We start from the raw sequence: 20,562 nt of genomic DNA on the forward strand, positions 1-20,562 counted from the left end.
TTTCTTCATCAATTTTCACACATCTGTTGGAAAAGAAATTCAACAAGGATTCCAAATCTGCAATCTGGAAGATTTATGCATAGTTGACCTTTTCACTTTGAAACTCAACTCGTGATCATGTGACCTTGGACATTTTTTTTTTTTCTCTCCAGAAAATGTAATCTTTCTCATGGGCTATGTCCAAATGCGTGACCTACTCCCTAATGAAGGGTCACGCCATTTTGTCGGTCAAAAATTTAGGGCACGCAAAATTACCCACAATGCACTCTGAAAAGTAGTCAATATCAAACCTCACTCAAGCAGCTTGATATAGACCACAATGCATTGCGAGTAGGAAAAAAAAATAACAGGGCGCAAGCCACAGTGCAATTGTGAGAATCAAAGCAATGCATTAATTATATACAATGGAAATAATTTGCTTTATTTTGAAATATGTATGACAAAGCAAATACACAAGTTTTAAAACATGTTGCGTCATGATAAGTATGAAGATGACGTGATATATGACAAGGACCAAGTAGTGAGGTTTGTGTCCGAATGGCCAAACGCAATGAGGGCTAGGCCAAGATATCGTGTGGGCGGGGCTATGTCGGTTAAGGGTGGACATTCGGACACAGCCACAATCTTTCCACAAAAAGAGTTTCAGATTTTTTAATTTTTTTTCTCCAAGAGTATCCATACCCTGAAATATTCATTCAATGAATATAGGCAATAATATTTAAAAATATTATTCTAGTATTTCACTATTCACTGAAAGGTGAATATTTATTTAAAAGTAAAATGGAAAAAAAAAAAAAAAAAAAAGTTAAGACAAAGAAATGATTAAGTTCTCATGCCAACAATTCTTGAATGCATTATTATTTTCATTTGATTTCGTCAATTATTTCAGGTAATGGTCAAGATAAACAAGACAATAAAATAAAAACACATTTCCATTAATCTGGCCTGAAAAGGTGTAAGAATGAAAACCTATTTGGTCCCACGCCCGCCCCTTATCATCATGATCATCATCATCATCATCATTATCATCATTATCGTCATTAGAATATGAATTGTTGTCATCCTTTTCATATGGCGGGCAGGACACTTTGATTTCTCAAAATTCAATATGTAAATCAGCCATGCAGTGATTGGCTTGATGCTGCCCTCAATTTGAATATACGAAATGGCTTTGCTTTGATTGGTCGCTGGCGTGATGTCGGCAGCCACGTCGGGTCTTTCGGCAACGCCTTCATCAAATCATAGTTTGCTTTTCTTGACGCATGGAAACAAATGTCAACCTCTTCCACAAGCTTGACTTTTTTTTTTTTTTTTGGTCAAAGTCACAGCTATGACGAGAGACCTTTTGGGAACAAACTATTTGTGCGACTTTCAATTCAAAACAAGATGAGCGTTGACGCCAAAGACACCAGTGGCGAGCGTCGTCACTTCCTCTTGAACCTGATTGACACACAAGAGCGACCACAAACGTCAAGCGCACGAGCTAAACAAACTGAAAGCAAAAAGAGAGAAATGGAGCAGAAGACGATGCGGGACAAGAAAAGAAGCAGATCAAAAGATGGAAACGAGAAGAAGAAAGTACCTGGAGCCTCCCGAACGCTTCCTGTCCATACCGAGACGTTTTCTCTCTGTGAAGGACGGCCTGAAAAAGACAAATTGAGTTTGGATTTTTTTGTTTTTTTTGTTTTTTGTTTTCTTGCTTCAATTACACCAAGCGTTTTCATCCTGAACCTCCTGAAAGTCATCGAGTCCGCAACGTTGTTGTTCTTATTTTTGGACAATAACATTGCAGCATAACCTCAAGTCATAAAATGTCCACGTTTGCTCATTTGAAACAAAACATTAACTCATTCACTGCCTTTGACAAGTATACTTGTCAATTGTATTTTTTAGAGCGGGGATAGATGAGGGAGAATCTGATGATGCTCCACTGTAAATGTCAAACTTGGAAGCAACTTTACTGATGCCCAACCACCGGTAGATGACATCATTGCCCCATTTTATACGAAATAAACAGTTTCAGAGTCCATGGGAGAAATGGCTGTTTTGGCAAACTGAAATTTTTCTACTGTCAATTATAAAAGAACGGGACGAGGCAAAAAGTAGGTAGACTATTCTGTCATTTGGTAGATTATATATAAATATTGAACTAATAACGCGTGGGTATTGAACATTTTGAAATTTTCTAAAATGGCTGGCAGTGAATGAGTGTTAAACCCTTTGTTAGGTTTTTGTTCTCTCTCATTCAAGAGGGCTCTGAGGTGGCTTTCTGTTCAATCAAATGAGGTGACGACCAAAAAAAAAAAAAAAAAAAATCATTTTGGATTGAAAGGTGCCAATGGATCGGTCTCGATGGAAACGTTTGAAATGAGTTTGATGCTAACAGATGATTGTTGTTGTTTTTTGGAATTGAATCAACAGTTTGTTGTCACGTGTTAACGCCATTCACGCTAACGTTCGTTTTGCCAAAGGCAAGATTGCGTCATCGCCTCTCAAACTGTATGGTGGTCTCAAAGTTAAACACAAAAAAAAATGTTTCAATGGAAATAAAAACAAATAAATAAAAATGTAAAAAAATGTGTATATAGTTTTTATTTCCATTCATATGATTTTTTTTTTGTACGGGATTTTTGAATGACTTATTTTGTCCCATTTAATCCGCCATACCTTATGGATGCGCATGGCCATCAAATGAAATGGTTCCACATGTAAACAAATGGCTTCAGAATTATGGAAAGGGAAATCTCACCCCGCTCGGTAGTGTTTGAGGGATTTCTTGCTGACGTTGGTCAACTCTTTGTCGAAGGCAGACTTGCGTCCCGCTTTGCCTCCTTTCCCCGCCTTCTGATTGGCTGCACGCGCGCACACAAACAAACACCAGGTGAGGATGGTGCACACGCTGCGTTGGTGAAGCGCTCGTTTGCTTCCTGACCTTTCGAAGGCGCCCGGCCCTCGTCGTCGTCGTCGGCCATGGCTCTGGCTCTCTTGGGACGGCGCTCGCGCTTGGCGGCTCGCTCGGCGAACATCTGGGCCTTCAAGATCTCAAACTGAGCGCGCTCCTCCGCCTGTGGCGCGCAAACAGCCGTCAGCGTGCACGCATGCAAACAAACAGACTCATTCTTACACGAGACGGACCAGTTCAGACGCACAATCATAAACACACACACACACACACAATTTGAGCACATGGTGTGTTGCAACTAGGGATGTTCGAGACCACTTTTTCAGCCAGTGCAAATACTCAAGTCTCACGTAGTCACCGATACCAAGGACTGATACTACCTGTAAAATCTCTCTAAAAAAAGTTTTTTTTAAAACATATTTTTAGATGAAATATTCTTTACATGAATTAATGATTTACATAAAAAACAAATTAAATCTTCACAAATGTCAGAGTCCAAATTTTTAAAGTTGTCAGAGAGATGAAAGGTAGATGAATAAGTTTTTAAAATGACCTAAAAATTAGGGATGTAACGATAAGGGCAATATCGTGATATTAAAACTGCCACAATATCGCTGTCGTCATGTTCACGATATTTAAACGCAGCACATCTGTTGAAAAAGTCAGGTTGATTTCCATTTGTGCAATTCTAGCACCTTCTGGTGGCTAGTTTTTTTTTTATTGCAAGTTAATTTTCGTTAAGGATATTTTGGCCCTTCTATGTTTAAAATCCACGCTAATTGGCAGATGAAGGGGGACGTAATATGCCTGTGAACCCAGTCAATACGTGGAGGAACTCAATGTGTGCATGCATATTAATAAGTAAGCGCCTCAATATTATTAGAGATTGTAGGTGGTTTGTATGCATTGATGTTATGTACAAAAGCACAATATTGTGCTTTTTTTTTTTTTTTTTTACAATATTGTGACCTTTTTTTAAATATCGCCAACCGCCCCACAATATCGGGATAATTATCATATCGTGAGCTTCATATTGTGATATCGTATCGTGATGTTTGGATCGTTACATGCCTACTAAAAATGTCCAAAAAGTGACCATAACACTTCCCAAAAAGGAAGAGAAGCGCAATCGCCCACCACGCCCCCCCCCCCCCCCCCAAAAAAAAAAAAAAAATAATAATAATAATAATAAAGGCAGAATAGCAAACGTTCAAAAAGTAAAATTTTCCAAAAACAAAAGAAAACCAAAAATATTATCAAAATGTACACCAAATTGCCAAAAAAAAAAAAAAGAAGGCATTTTTTTAAATTAAAAAAAGGGCAGAAAACAAAACTTGAAATTGACGGAAGAAAGGCAGAAAAAAAATGTTAAAAATAGCCATAAAATTTCCAAAATAAAAATTACGAAGAGACGCATAAAACAAGCATAATATGTCCATAAAATTGGCACCAATTAGCAAGAATGTGCAAAATGAGCTTTTGTGTTGAGGTGCAGCTCTAATTAGTACATTAGACTAAAACTAAGACATCCCAATCTGAAAAAGTTTTGTGGCTCCACAAATTTTGCTGATTTCTTGTCCGATACAATATAGGAAAGGACAGGAGAGATCCACAAATACCTTCACATCCCATTCCAACACTTCAAATGACAATTTGCTATTCTTTCAATTTCTCATTTCTACTTCCTGATGGTCAAACGGGTACCATGAACTGAGGCCGAGTATCGGCCCAATACCGATACTTGCTATCGGTACTCGCCCATCTCTAGTTGCAAGAAAATCCAAAATTGATGAGCACCGTCATGTTTTTCTTCTTCTTGCTGTCCTTCACAAACTTGTCCCGCTTCTTCTTCCCTCGCAGAGCCAAGTCAAAGTCCTGCAGCGCCTTGTTAACTGCACACAGCCATGACACACTTTACATATGCGCTAGCCATGTTATATACGGTACGTCCCACGTGGGTCGTATGTTCCCAACTTTAAAGGGGAAGTTCATCCAAAAAAATCAGTAATGCTTCGAAATTTTGGCCACTGAAAATGTCAACAGTGTTTCTTCTCGGATTTTTTTTTCAGTAGCAATGTTTGTTATTTGAAGGAATAGCACTAGCCAAGTTGCTGCTAATTAACTCTTAGCATGGAATGGAATTTAACATTGACTTTAGTACTAGCAATGTTTTTTTTTTTTTTGTTTAAGTATACAATGTGTGAAAATGTTTTTGTTGTGTTTGACAGCAAAGTGCAAGCACGCTAGGGAATCAATGACAAAATTGTGCCACACGCTTGCTGCACATTGACGGAGGCGCTTTGCAAAGGCACGACGCCGTTCGTTCGGTAAATTTTTCTTGCACCGCAACGTCCTCAAGACAGATCCCGATGAATTGCCCGCTGTACTTACTGCGACTCTGCTTCCTTTCCTGCTGCGTCTGGAACCAAACTCGTTGTGTGTCGTTGGAGGCGGAGCCATCCAGACGCTTCTGGGCCACGCTCAACTACATACAGATGCACAAAAAAATTGGAAAATAAAGTCTGAAGAAGCCACAGGATTTAAAGAGTAGACAGTTTCACTCTGCACTCTTGGATAACGAGACAAAAAAAAATAAAATAAAAAAATTTCAAGAAGCCATGGCAGAAAAAACAGCCATGTTGGTTGGAGTTGACCTCCACTTTGAACTGAAGCACATGATAATTAATATTAGGGATGTCACGGCAACTTTGAAAAACGCATCATTGAAAATGTGCAAAATCCTGAATACTGAGATGCATGTAAATAAATATATTTTATCTTCTGTTGCTCTTATGTTTTGTTAACATCCAAATGTTATGCTGGATGGCCGCTTTATAAGACTTGTTGTACTTAATTGTAGCATTTGAACAAACTATGAATTACGTTAATGTACATAACATTATTATTGTCTGAACATTTTGCACAGGAATTATTTTTGAATAAATGAAACTTTTATATAAATGTTTGTTGGGTTTAAAAATAAAGAACAAATAATCTAGATTGTGTGTTTTTTTTTTTGGGCCATATCATCCTGCCCTATGTCCAGAGGAAGGGAAAGCAACAAATAGACTCCATTCCCAAAGTGTGTACAATTTTTTTTTGCCAATTCGTGATTTATGTCCATGCACAAAAACACAATCTTGTGCTTTCAATTTCAAATTGAATGTTGCATTTTTACAACATTGTGAGCTTTTAACCTCCACACAATATTGCGCTAATTATCGTATGGTGAGATTTGAGTATTGTTACATCCCTAATTAACAATGGATATTTAAGTATTTGGATATGACACCAAAAATTCAATCCAAAAACATTGGCGAAAGCAATATTGGTTGAGTGAAGTCTGGTGGCTCTTTTCAACTTCTCTATCATGTCAAGTTGCTCAAGTATAGGCTCCACATTTTCGTTAAAAATATGAAATAAGTGCGTATGTAGGTAAATAAAAAACAAAAACTTTGAAAACTAAAAAAAAAATGAATAAAAATTTATCAAATTACCCAAGGACTTCTTTAACTTCATCATGCGAGTGTGTGTGTATTAGTGTTAATTTTGTCAACGAACACTAAACAAAAATAATTTTGTCAACACACATTTTTCACCGGACTAAAACTAGACGACACTAGACTAACACCCTCATTATAAACAATAACTAGGACTAAATCAGTCTGCATTTTCGTCGACTAATAAAGATGAGATGAAAATGTACTTCACTTAATAAAAGTGGGACTAAAATCTTTGGACATTCTCCTAGTTCATAAACAAAAACGAGACGAAAATGATATGATTTTGTAAAATCTTGTCTCTGCTAATGTGACACTGTGGTGTGACACCCCCTTTCAAATCTGCAGTTAGCGACACATGGAGGTGGATTCACTGTGAAAGGTTAAAAAAATAAAGTGAATTATAGATATAACGTAACATGAATCCAACGGCTATAACGTTCCAACAATAACGGTAATCTGACTGCGATCTAATGCTGGCTAACTTGCTAGCTTATAGCATGCAGCCATGTAGCCACTTATTGATATACTGTAATTGTTTTTTCATCAAAAAGATCAAGAGAAAATTTTATGTGAAATAGTTTTAGATCCGAAATGTTCAACATTATCTGCTGACAAAAAAAAAATGTACAGGGGTAAATGATTGTCCTGACTAAAACTAGACTAAAATGTTGAGATTTTGTTGACAAAACTAGATGAATAAAATTGTTTTCATGGACTAAAATAAAGATTAAAATGCTAGATTTAAAGTGAAGTATATACTAAAAATGGACTAATTAAAAACAGTTTGAGGTTGACTATGATAAATACTAACAAGCGTGATGGAAACTAGACTAAAACTGAGACTAACTTTAAAAATGGTGGATAAAATTAACACTCGTGTGTACGTACCTTGGCCTCTGAGGCAGCCAGTTCTCTCTCTTCCCTCTCCAGCGTCACCACAGCCTCGACGTCCTTCTCCAGTTTTGAGATGAGGTCTCGGAATTTGAGGACGACATCTGGAATGGACGAACGAAGTGGCACAGTTTGGTAGTGCAACATGGTTGACGAGCACGCACAAGCGCGTTTACCTGGAGGAAGCACTCGGGCCTTCACCGTGTTCTTGGCCGACTTGACGACTTCTTTCAGCGTTTTCCTCTCCGACTCGCCGACGAGTGACACGGAGCGCCCCGAGCGTCCGGCTCTGGCCGTGCGGCCCACGCGGTGGACGTAGTGCTTGACGGTGGACGGCATGGTGAAGTTGATGACCTGACGGGGACGACGGACACGCGCGTGATCATGGCTGCGCACGTGCGGCTTGCTTCTTCTCTTCTCACCGTTTTGACGCCGTTGATGTCCAGACCCCTGGCCGCCACGTCCGTCGCCACCAGGATGTCCACCTGCTCGTCCTTAAAACGCCTGCGCAAAACAAAGTCAGCTTGTTTTTTGTCTAGAAAGGTACTTTCTATTTTATAGCAAGGCAACACTAACATTAAATTTCATCAACTTTTCAGGCCGCTTGTCAAAATGGAAAATGAATAAGATCAAACTTCAAAATGGAATGAAGGCAAGTGTTGTCATAATTTTCTTTTTTTTTTTTCTTCTTTTTTTTTTTAATTAAAAACTATTATTACTGTTTACTTAAAGACAATGTATCTTTTGGTTAATTTGTTTACTTTTTGTTTTTGTGTGCATGTGTTAGAGTGAATGGATGATTGCCGATTTTCGCTAATAGTGGATCATAAGCGGGTCGTTCATTTGTTCTTCAAGTTTATTTATTTAGTCTTATTTATGACTGACGGTACCCTTCTGGGTAATCTCGTGTTGGTTTGTGCATATTTAACTTTGCCTGTTGTATGTTGTAAGGCCTTGTATTTATAGTACTTCGACAACATTACTGTGCATTTCAAAAATAATCAAAATTCTGGAAGAAAAAAGATTTAAAACAAAATAGGGATGACTGGGAACAAAAATTAATAAATTGGGTGGCACCGAGGGTTTGAACAAAAAACTAACAAAAAATTTGACTTTGGTTGCCATACCTGAAAATAAACGAAGTGAGAAATGAGTATTTGAATGTCCAATTTAAGCCAATTTTTGCACATTTACCGTGGTCATACTTTTGCCCCCTTATCCACCACGGGTAACCTGACTGACTTCAGACTGAGGCAAAATATCATGGGAAGAAAAAACAAAAAAATTGAGAGAGAGAGAGAGAGAGAGAGAGAGAGACAGAGACAGAGATGTGGACCCTGAATCTATAAAAGTTTGACTTTTTGAATGGAATTCCAAAAATTATTTAATTTTGAGGATATTCTAATTTTTTGACCAGCACTTGGAAATGCTCGAATAAAATTCCAGAACATTCTACGAGGCCCACATCACTCTCGCGTGTATATTCGGATGCATTTCATTGGCCAAGAGACCGACAATTTGTCAAAACAAAACAAAAAGCCGTGTCGGCTTTCCCGGGTTTAAAATTAGAAGCGCGCTAGAGTGCTTCCAGCTCTGAAGGTACAAACACAGTAATGCGATCCTGGACTTAAATAAATCCGCTTTGATCCAACATTTTGCCATTTGCTGGTGACTGAAAATGACATCACACTGCCAGGTGGGTTCGGTTAACGATCACTGACGGCTCACCAGTTTTCTGGGTCTGGTCGTGACGTTTGCAAGCTGAGCCCACCCGGTGCTGTGATGTCATTTTCAGTAGGCAGCAGTTGGCAAAATGGCCACGCTCTCCATTCCGGTCTAATTGAAATCAGGTTGGAGGGGTGAATATGAATGTCCCACTTGCTCCCAAGTAGTGTTGATTTTATCCACCATTTTTAAATTTAGTCCAGTGTCAATAACACTTGCTCACTTTTATCATCACGTTTTTATTTAGTCCTTTTTTAGTCGACTATAAATCTACCATTTTAGTCTTTCAGTCCAAGAAAACAATTTTATTTGTCTAGTTTTAGTCAACAAAAACTGTCAAAGTTTTAGTGAGGACAATAATTTAACTCATGTATATTTTTTTGGCAGCAGATTATGTTGAACATTTAAGATCTAAAATCATTTAACTTAAAATTTTCTCATCTTTTTTGATGAAAAACAACTTGACACACATAGTGGCTACTTTGGCTCCATGCTATGAGCTAGTAAATTAGCCGGCATTAGTTAGCAGTTGGATTAATATTGTTGGAATGTCATAGCCGTTTGATTAATGTTACGTTATAACTATAATTTACTTTTTTTTTTTTTTTTTTTTTTTTAAACCTTTATCCGTGAATTCACTTCCTGTCTGTCCCATGTTTGTTCATGTTGCACTCGCAAGCTGCAGATTTGAACGGGGGTGTGTCACGTTACAGTGTCAATGTGACAGATTAGCAGAGAAAAGATTTTACAAAATCACATCATATTCGTTTCGTTTTTGTCCATGAACTAAAACATCCACGGATTTTAGTCTCGCTTTTATTAAGTGATGTACATTTTCGTCTTGTCATTTGTCGACAAAAACACAGTGATTTAGTCCAATTTATTGTTTATTAATGAGGGTTTTGGTCTCGTCTAGTCTGGTCTTACTCCGGTGAAAAACGTTTGTTGACAAAATTAACTCTACTCTCAAGTGTCCTGTCATCTGCGCTTCTGCTGGCGAGGTACCTGAGGTTCTCCAGTCTCTGGTTCTGGCTGAGCTCCCCGTGCAGCTCCCCGACCTTGAGGCCCATGAGTCCCAGCAGGATGTGCAGTCTGTGCGCTTGCTTCCTGGTCTGCGTGAAGACCATCACGTGGTCCTGGAAGGTTCTGGTGAGCAGAGCTGCCACAGACATGCCCGACAGTCAGGACGGAGCAAGCGTGTGGGATCTGGCGCAAGCAGACGGACGGCCACCTGCCACCACCGCCTCGCGGTCGCCCTCGCGGTTGGCTCGGATCCGCACAAACTCCTGCCGCAGGTACGGCGCCACGTCCGTGTTGCTGTTGACGAAGATTCTGACGGGCTGCTTCAGCGAGACGGCCGCAAGGTCCTTCACCTGAGGACGCATTCGGTCCAAACACCATATTCAATACAAGGCGGCGGCGCCATCAATTTGAGCAAAAGTAGAGATTTGGAGCCGATCGCGACAACGCATTTTCATGAAGTCTTTGTGGCGGGAACGGCTGAAATGTGGACAGGCAACACCAAGAGAATGTCGTAGCCGTGAGCGGATCGATCCAAATATCGATACCAAGTCAGTATCGCTATCGATCGCGATCGATACTGACACTAAAATATGTATCTAGTAGTTTAGCTTTCGTTTGTCTCTTTTCTGCCCTGCTGCGGTTCAGTCAAATAACAAAGCAGGCATGTCACTGTAGTGTGCTTTGACCGTGTGCCGTCTTTGTAGTAGATTGCCTGAACACATACTTTATTGTCCTTAAAATTGTTTGTTTTGTATGCTGTTTTATATTTGTTGTTGCATGATAATCTTTAACATCTTGTTTATTTAGGTTGAAAAAGAAGTGATGAAGGTATAATTTTTAGTTTTTTTTTTTGTATTTGTAGTTTCTGAACAGTAGATGATAAAGTATTTCAATTTCTTTCCCTGTGATCACGTTGTGCACTTTAAGAACATTAAAAAAACATTATATATATATATATATATATATATATATATATATATATATATCGTTATGGTAGGAATGTTTCTGGGGGTGAGACAAAACAATGATAAAGTATTTTCTAATGATCAATAAACTTAATTTTAAACCTAATTTAAACCTAATTTGTCCTTTGTTTAAAAAGGAAACACAAAAACACTTAAAGTTTGAAATTTGATTGTGAATAAGCAATTCAGTGATACAGTTACCTTAATAATAATAATATAAAAAAAAAAAATTATATACCTCCACCTAAGATTAAACATTCTAACCAGTAACAAACGAGGACAAAATTGATTCGTGTAATGTGGCATTTACGTGATCAAATTCTATTGTGAAATGATAACCTATCTCAAAGACAAATTTAAACACAAAACAAGAATCGTCAGCAAAAAGCTCATTTGCATTTCCGGACATATTTGGGGTTATTATTAGTCTTTACTGCTTTCCTGTTTGAATGTGATATTTGACAATTGGCCACCAGATGTCGCTGTGTCAACGGTCCAAAACTATCAATTGTTCCAAATTATTCCATGGTTCTTTATTACGGTTGAAAACCAAATTGTTCAAGAATCATTCATCCATGGACACGGATATTTGAATGAAGCTCAATTGAAAGCTGGATTGTTTTTTTTTCTTTGCGCACTTTTGCAGCAGGGACTGATAAATTTTAATTCCGCCTGGAGAGTTGCAGAATTAGATTCATTTTTGTTTTGTCGTGGTTACGTTATGTTTTTTTGTTTTTATTTTCCAGAACAACATTTTCCCATCAAATCAAAACACAAATGTCGGTATGCGGAGGATTCCTTTTTTTTTTTTTTCTTGTCACACTAAAACAGTTCCTGTTGCCCACCAAGCATTGCACGATTGGCATTAATTGGACTATGTTGTTAAGTTGTACGACACGCTGACGGGAACTCACTGAACTTTTTGCTAGAATTGATAAAACAAAAAGTTGACTATTGTATAAGACTAAAAGCTACAAAAAATTCTGACACCGAGATTTTCCCTTTCACTGAAAATGAACATCTCAGCTCCAGATCTCAGTTATCATCCTCCTTGGTTGCTAAAAATCATCCTAGGTATCAGGCAGCTTTGAAAAAACAAACAAACAAAAGGCCAAAAATGTTCGTGGTAAGTAAATGTCAAGACGGCAGTGTCGGCGGGTTGTGTCGGTACCTCCTCGGTCATGGTGGCGGAGAACAGCATGGTTTGTCTGTTGTACGAGCACAGCCTGATGATCTCCTTCATCTGCTCCTCAAAGTACTCGTCCAGCATCCTGACCAGCAAACAGAAACATTTGAGCTGTCTTGGAAAAAGTAAGCGCTAAAGTCACCAGTCGTGAGTTCTTCTGAGATGGTCGGCTTGCAGAGTTGAGAAAACAAGCCGCCTTGAGGGGCGTCGGAGGTTACAGAGATACTTGACTTATTCAGATATTTTTAGCAGTAGAATTCATGTGATAACTTCATTCTTTTCTTGTACAATTAATTAATATCCTTTAAAAAGTAATTGTGCCACTTGCTGTCAAATGAATAGGACATCAAACATGCCGAGGCTAATCGCGGCTCACCTGTTTTCTGGCTTTGGTCATGTGACGTTAGCAAACTGACAGGACTGCTCCTCGTTTCCTGAGCACGCGTGATGTTATCTTCAGTCGACAGCAAGTGGCAAAAAGACTTTTTAAAGGGATTAATCGTACATGAGAAATGACATTTTCTCATTCATTCAATGCTGAAAAAGGCTCAATGAGTCAAATATCGCTTTAAGACGAAAGAGGCACTTGGCCGCCTTTGCATTGTTCTGAAAATAAAACAAAGTGCTAGCCTGTACTATTTTGCACGAGTACAACATGAGTAGTTCACGGCTGTGTTCTAAAAGTAGCTCAGCGGTGATGGTACATCGTGACTTTGTAAAGTTGTATATTTAACGCGTCTGTGAGGCCCGCACAGAAAAATGAGTTCATTTCAGCAACCTGCAACAATTTGGAAGCTATGCAGATGAGCTGTTGCAAAAAACAAAACAAAAACAAAACAAAAAAACCCCCAGCATCGACTTCCCTATTCTTTGTTTTCACTTATTAGTTTAAATGTCTAATCACCTCAAACTGTTAGTTTATTGATTTTTTTTTTTTTTTTTTTAATAAAATAGATCTACTTTTATTGTGGTGAACTTAACCCCGGGTTTACACCGGATGCAGTTGCGGTGCGGCTGCGGTGCGTTCCGGCGACGCAAGCAATTCGATTCCATTCATTCGAACGGTGCAGTTTACACCGCTTGCGTGTGCGTTGCGTGTCGACTGCGTCTCAGCTGCGGCGTGCCGCAGCCCTTCCGCAAGGATAGACCTATTTTCTATTTTTGCCGGACGCCGCAGCGGTAGACCTCCGGCATATGGCAAGGTAGCACAAAACACATTGAGCGGGACAGGAAAACCAACGCAGTTTCAAAATAAATTTCCGGTTACCTTTCAAGATAAAACACTCGCCAGCTCCTATTTCGCAAGCATGCTAGCAAAACGTGATGTGGGCGTAGACGGGCCTGGAGTTAACGTGCGAGGTGCTCATTCACGGTTTAGACACCAGCGAACATGGACGAGGAGAGGTTTATATTGGAGGTGGAAAGCCACAAAATAATAAAAGTCCACCTCTCTTTCTGCTTCTCTGTTGTGCACAGACTTTCTGTGTGTTTGTCGTTGTTTTTAATGCCACATGATCGCGTGCGGTCACGCGAGACACGGTGGGAAGTGGTCGGTGACGGAGCTGCCGGACCGCAGCTGTGCGGATCCGGTGTGGATTGGCCAAAAAATTGACGCGTCTGGAGCACGCAGTCAAGATGCACCGCACCGCAGCCGCACCGCACACGCAACCGGTGTTAACCCGGGGTAAGTGTTGCTCATGACGCATGAGGGGTGAAAAAAGGTGAAAAGCACGGATGGACGGATGCACTTCATGTTGTTAAACGTAAACTGCCAACATCTTTGCAACAGTCAGTGTTGGGCAAATTCATTTTCGATTCAAACTGGTTCAAAGTTCAGCTCACATATTTCAAAATCAACTAGTTCATTATTCATTACTGAGTTCATTATTGAACTTAATCCAACTATGGCCATTGTTCCAAAAAATGAACTCATTCATAGTTCTGTTGGTTTTTTTTTGTCTCCAACCCATTGATTATTGAAAAATGATAAGAGGAAGGAAGAATTGTACTTATCAGGTACTTGAGAATACTGACGATATCAGCCAGTAATACTTAAGGTGTGGGGGGATAATCTGACATCAAGCAGATCTTCCTTGCAAGTTATTGTTGTTGGTGTCTACCTGTCTGCTTCATCCAGGATGAGGATCTCGACGTGCGTGAGCTCAAAGCTGGGCGTGTTGTGGAGATGGTCGATGAGTCGGCCCGGGGTGGCGATGAGGACGTCAGGACCCGCCCTCAATGCCGCTTCCTGAGACTTTAGGTCCAGACCACCTGAGGAGAAGCCCAGAGGGGAGATTAGGAACTGCTGCATGTACGCACGCAAAGCAAAGCGAGCTGACCAGGACCCGGCCAATAAAGTCTTTCCATTCTCTGGCAGGTCCATATTTGGGCAAATATCACGGGTCCCGTCTTGTGACCTGTGACCTGTGACCACCTCAGCTATTCTCGGAGCAAAGGAACTGTGTTACAATCCGCATCCAACAGCTATTGAAATGCAATTTACAAACGATAAGCAGCTGATGGCCGTCAAGCTATGAACGTTGGTCGATACAAACAAACACTGATGTCAATAAATGTTTATAAAAAATGCCGTTCATGTGTTTGAACTTGCGTCATCATTCAAAAGTCCATGTTTCATCACAAGAATAGTTATGAAAATATTTTTGGAAGGTCATCGTCCAAATCCAGGTTTCAGCCTCACCATGAAAGCGATCCGATGAGCTTTTGTATTTAATCAAAATCAAACCATCAAAAACAATGACAGAACCAGTGACTTGAATCGGCTTCAAAACCGTTCCAGAGGACTAAACTATCTCCATAAACTATCGCCACCCTGAAAACTAATTAAAAGTAACAAAACAACTCAAAACTAAATAAAAACGAACTAAAATGGAAATTCAAAAATTATAATAACCCTGGCGCACATACACAAGCCAGACACGCAGATATGCTTGCGTCGTACCGACAGTCAGGCACGTTGTGATGGAGGTGAACTGGGCCAGCTGCCGCGCCACCGTGTGAACTTGGATGCCCAGCTCTCGGGTGGGGACCAGAACCAGCACCCGCGTCACCTGGGACGTCCTGGGCTTGTAAACCAAGCGCTCCAACACCGGTAACATGAAGGCGGCCGTCTTTCCTGCGTGGAGCAGAAAAACAAAAGTGTGACGGATGGCAGCGTCTCTTCCTCCTCCTCTGTTGCACCGCTCAGGTGCCGGCGTACCTGTGCCTGTAGCGGCGCAGGCGCACAGATCTCGGCCTAGGAGTCCCACGGGGACGCACGCCTTCTGGATGGGGGTGGGCTGCTTGAAACCTAACGCCGTGATTGCCTGCAGGGGGTGCCACAGCCACTGGTGACGGGAAAACAACTGGACCCGAAAGGCACCAAGCAAGCTGAGCTGGCCGCTTTATTGCTGATGAACCTGGAAGCACGCTGACCTTTCTGTTTACCATTTTAAAACTTTGTTTGTATACAATTGCAACTTTCGTCATCTTCTTGGGCATTGGCTCTTGTGTTGTTTCGCACTGGGCCTCTTCCCTGTTGCAATTTTTTTAATTATTATTTTTTATTATAATTTTCTTTGGACAAATACTTAATACCTCTTTTCTTTTTTTTCTCATTTTGCTGGCTTGTGAAATTCAAAATGAAATGTTTTTTTTAGCCTTGGATAAACCAGAAGACTTCCAAGTTTTTTTTAAATTCGTTTTAACTGCGCGGCCGGGTCCAAAACCGTTATGTGGTTGGTGACCACTGCGACATTTAATCAAGTCAAATCAAGCTTGTTTTGACTTAACTACGTAACATAAACTAAATAACCAAAGCATTTAACGATTTTGGGAGAACATTGGGGTTTTATTCAAAAATAAAAATAAACTTGGTAAATTCCTCTCGGGGCCACTCTTGTGCAGTCGCAGGCGGCATCAAGCTTACCTTGAGGATGGGTCTGGACAGGTTCATGTCGCCAAAGGTGAGCGTGTCGTCAAACTGTGATGCGTCTTCGTGGAATGACTGCACCTAAACACACACGCAGACATTTAACACACACCCACACACACACAAATATATTTGGCAGAATAAAATTCCATTAGGCATAGAACAGATTATTGGTGGTGATATTAAGCATTTGACCAGTATCGGTTTTGGACTGTTTTAAAAATGTGATTGCCGATAACGGATCAATTCAAAACTATGTTGTATACAACAATAAAGATATGATTGTCAGGCAGCACATTTGACTGCTTGACAATATTTTGTCCTTATATATTTGAGTATTTCAAGTTTGCAAAAAAAGAGAAAAATTGGATAACATCTAAAAAAAAAAAAAAAAAAAAAAAAAAAGTTACATGTCTTAACTTGTACCACGTCGGCCAATGAATGGTCGGGTCCTAGCACATACACAGACAAGCCGACGCTAAGGTGTTACCATGGTGACAAGATAAGCACCACCCCCTTTCTGCCTATGCCAGTTGGTCTTCCTCACCTCTTCTTCCTCGTCTGCCTCCTTTTTCCTCCCGCGGCGTCGCTTCTCCCTCAGCGTGTCTGCCAGCAGAAAACAGCAAGTCAGCCACAAAAAAGAACAAGTAACCTTCAAAATAAAAGCCTAACCTGCTTTGGTGAGAACCTGCTCGTCGTCAGAGTTGAACTCGTCCACCTCCTCGTCATCTTCATCCTCGTCCTCGTCGTCATCATCATCATGAGGCTTCACGTCATCGTCAGCCGTTTCTTTCTTCACTGCAGAATTGTCTTCAGCAGATGCTTTTTCCTGCTCAGTGGACAGGAAGTAGAAAGTCAGCTGCCAGGAAATAGAAGCTCCGCACAGGAAGTAGATTGGTGACATACCTCTGCCTTCCTCTTCTTCCGGACCTTGTCAATCTTCTGGTCCAGAGTGGTGAGACTTCTCTGCACATGTCAGACCAGCAGTAAAAATATAATAAAAAAAAAAATAAAAAAAAATAAAAAATAAAAAAATAAAATAAAAAAATAAGCATACAAACATACTAATCAATCCAACTTATCTTGTCAATTTGAAGGGGTAAAACAAAACCCACTTTCTAATAGGACAGTCTGTGACAACAAAATTTCTCGTGAATACTTGAGGGGGGGGAAATGCATTTAATTTAATCCATTTTGGAATAAGGTTGGACCATAAAATTCAAGAATATGAAGAGCAGCAAATTATTTCCCAAAGAACTGAACAAATGTGCAAGAAAGAAAAAGTCATTTCGACTATTGAGAATTTTAGGGCTGCAACTCATTATTTGTTGTCATATTTTATGGATTAATTGTTGACTAGGTTCCATCATAAGCGGCATCATAAGCATCCCAATAAAGCATAATGCTTTTTTTTCAATCCAGGGGAAAATGATGCTCATTCTTTTCCCTTAGCTATGATGAAGCTCTTTTCAAAGTATTTTGAAAAATCATCATCTTTTCCAAAATCTTGTCCTTTTAGCCATTTCAAGAAGCTATTTTGGATTTCTCGACTTTGCTTTTAAATCTCTTCAACTGTTTATGTCAACGTTTTTATAGAGCTGTCAAACAATTTACATTTTTTTCCAGCAGATTAATCACATTTTAGAATAATGATTAATCATGATTAATCAATTCATTCATAAAAAGGCTTTTTATCAATATTTTTTGCCTGCCAAATTTAAAGAGCACCTTTTACGTGTTAATTCTTTCTACAGTTAATGTTATTAGGACGTGTTGAACATGTTTTAATCTGGTAAAATTGAATTATTACTTGCATGATTTCAAAGGGGAAAAAATATGACCCCAATATTTTGACATGAACAAATACTATGAATGGCATATGCAAACATTTTTGTCGTAATCACTTGACTTCAATTAAGAACAATTGCGACTGTTGTTACTTTTGCTGTCAATTCTTTTTGCACTGCTTTTGAGCGATGTCTTGCGGTGGTATATCATTTCGGTACCCGTAGTGAGGTGCTAAATGCAAGTCAAGTACCCAAGTCAAACTTTCGCTTTGGTGACAAGAGCAAGTGGCGTGGCGTCCAAGTTCGTGTACCTTCTTTTTGAGCTGCTTCATGACGTCGGCCATGGCCCAGTCGTCTCCGTGGTCCAACGCATCTCCTTCTCCAAACACAAAGTCACGGTTGAAGTCTCTAGCTCCGCCGTTCTGGCTGCCAAACTTCTTCTTACGATTCAGGACAATTGGTTCTTCCTGGGATTCATCAATGACAATCAAACATCAAGCAACAAAAGTTTTTTTTCGTCGGTGGGGAAACAACGTTTTGGGTGCCGATGCTGAAAATGATCCACAAACAAACAACAACTGACATCCATACATGGACACGACCTGAAATCGGGCAAGTCTCCTGTCGCAATCAGGGCCAAACAAACCCTGTCAAAGTTTATTCAGCTCAAATTTGTTCATACTTGATAGATCACTTTAAAAACAGACAGAAATCAGAAAAGATTTACTGTTGACAGGCTGAATTGAGGGGATTGGGACAATTTTAAATTAAACGAAGTCTAAAAACGATTAGCGGTCAATCTGATAACGGATAAGTTGCTTAAAAAGAGCTGCACTTATTATTTCTTTTACACAATATTGTTTAATCAGTGAAGAATAATCAAGTTTGACAAGTTTTGATGGCAAAATATAGCAGGTCACATTCACCCAGGGACAATTTTAAACCCAGCAGGACATATGTTATTCAGACTTCATTGTAACTCGTGCCGCTTGGTTTGAGTTATTTTTGCAAACGATTATTATGAATAAGCAAACCTAATAAGGGCGTTAAGTAACTTAATTCAGTTGGTCGTATTCTCTATTCCGTGGTGTGCATTACAATGAGTAACAATTAGTTTTTGATTCATTGTAATTGTCATATCAATCATGTGAAAAATCAATTTAAAAAAAATGAGCCATGACATTCATTCATACATACATACGTACATACATACATACGTACATACATACGTACATACGTACATACAAGTCTGCAATCACACAACACTTGGTGAACGTTTAGAATTCCATTTCATATAAATGTGTCTTTAGTTCGAGGGTCAAAGTCCATTCTATCGATTGTGCAGCATCGTTTTTGTTCTAAAACTTCTACAGTACTTTTCTTTGGTGCAGTTGCACAGGTTCAACGCAAATGGGCCGAGCACCGCTTTGGCTTGATCCGCCCCGAAGTGTACCTTCCCCGGGCAGAGCTCGGTCCCGGAGCCGGTCTCCCTCACCTCCTGCTCGGAATCACTTTCGGCTTCTTCCGGACTCTGCTCGTCATCTCGGATGGTTCCGATTAGGCCCAGTTGCTCCAACATGGCGAACTCGTAGGTTGTCTTGAGTTCGAATCGTCTTGTTTTCGACGTGCTTAGAAAAAAAAAAAAATCACACACGTGTGGTGAAGAAACAGGAAGTTGGAACAATATGCTTCCGGGTTATGTGGCAAGACCGTTTTTTTTTTGTTTTGTTTTTGTTTTTTTTTTTTGTTTTTTTACCTCTACGTAATAATTGGACGCAATCTATTAACGATGCTGATCAAAAACGTATAAAAAATTATGCATGGGATATTTAATGAAGAAATAGACAAATAAAAGCGTTTTTCACCACTGTAATTTGCTCTAGCTTGATTAAATCATCTGGAGACCCTGACCGGGCGTGTACATGAAGGCATTCGACCACTTCACGCCCAATGGTAACAGACGAATAAACAAACGGACTTACAAGCATTTAGAACTGAAAACGTTTCCCCTGTTGTAATAGTTTGATTTGTTTACCTTGAAGTCCCAACGAGGCGGGCACACGTAGTTTGGGAATAATAATAATAATAATAATAATAATAATAATAATAATAATAATAATAATAATAATAATTTTAATTTTAATGCACTTCACATATACAAGAGATGTCAGAGTCATAAAAACAAAGTAAAAAAAAAAAAAAAAAAATCTACGTAAAGTTCGCAGCCCGTCGGTGTCGAGGACATCTGACATGCAGTGGTCAGTGATCACACGACACAACAATTCCTTGTAATCGAAGGTAAACTGAGCGCGTTTGTGAGGGGGAGCAATACCACATACAACCACAAGATGGCGCCGTGCATAAATGCATCGAGTTTAAAGGTCAAAAGTCAGGGGTGTATTAAAAAAAAAAAAAGAAAGAAAAAAATCTTTGCAAAGGCAACAGGAAGCCCCGTAAAAATAAATGTTTGACATCTAAAGCCGCCAGTGGCCACAAATGAGTTGTTCAAATGAAAGTATTCAAAGTTTTATGACTGGAGCATTTTGAGGGCAAAGGACAACTTTTGATGGTCAATTATTGCATTTATGTGCATAAATGTTTGTTGTCAAATTGGAATTTTGGTGATGATAAGTTTTTTTTTTTTTTGTG

General features: G+C 39.5%; 1 protein-coding gene across 2 annotated transcripts; it reads right to left on the reverse strand.

Annotated features, from left to right (window-relative positions):
• Positions 1-637: 637 nt before the first annotated feature.
• Positions 638-19,967, reverse strand: ddx27 (DEAD (Asp-Glu-Ala-Asp) box polypeptide 27). Of its 2 annotated transcripts, none has more exons than XM_077530433.1 (22): positions 19,949-19,967; positions 19,409-19,541; positions 18,225-18,380; positions 17,033-17,092; positions 16,799-16,955; positions 16,674-16,732; positions 16,124-16,207; positions 15,416-15,521; positions 15,158-15,331; positions 14,316-14,466; positions 12,181-12,280; positions 10,253-10,394; positions 10,027-10,180; positions 7,719-7,800; positions 7,473-7,650; positions 7,294-7,400; positions 5,294-5,387; positions 4,700-4,794; positions 2,933-3,065; positions 2,750-2,852; positions 1,583-1,642; positions 638-1,440 (listed from the first exon to the last, which is right to left on the reverse strand). In XM_077530433.1, exons 2-22 carry the CDS (start codon positions 19,490-19,492, stop codon positions 1,425-1,427), a joined length of 2,295 nt encoding a protein of 764 aa, XP_077386559.1. In that variant the 5' UTR covers positions 19,493-19,541; positions 19,949-19,967; the 3' UTR covers positions 638-1,424. The 2 variants fall into 2 exon arrangements, with proteins under 2 accessions (XP_077386559.1, XP_077386560.1); XM_077530434.1 differs by lacking the exon at positions 19,949-19,967 and adding an exon at positions 19,896-19,914.
• Between the last annotated feature and the right edge of the window lie 595 nt (positions 19,968-20,562).

Source organism: Festucalex cinctus, chromosome 8, assembly GCF_051991245.1.
Source record: "Festucalex cinctus isolate MCC-2025b chromosome 8, RoL_Fcin_1.0, whole genome shotgun sequence".
In the NCBI taxonomy this organism is placed as follows: Eukaryota; Metazoa; Chordata; class Actinopteri; order Syngnathiformes; family Syngnathidae; genus Festucalex; species Festucalex cinctus.

Excerpts from the sequence above, each read along its gene's own strand:
- ddx27 (XM_077530433.1), bottom strand. The coding sequence starts at position 19,492 with ATGTTGGAGCAACTGGGCCTAATCGGAACCATCCGAGATGACGAGCAG. Across the intron at positions 10,181-10,252 it reads CCGCGAGGCGGTGGTGGCAG|CTCTGCTCACCAGAACCTTC; the intron begins GTGGCCGTCCGT and ends TGTCTGTGGCAG. Across the intron at positions 5,388-7,293 it reads TGGCTGCCTCAGAGGCCAAG|TTGAGCGTGGCCCAGAAGCG; the intron begins GTACGTACACAC and ends ATCTGTATGTAG.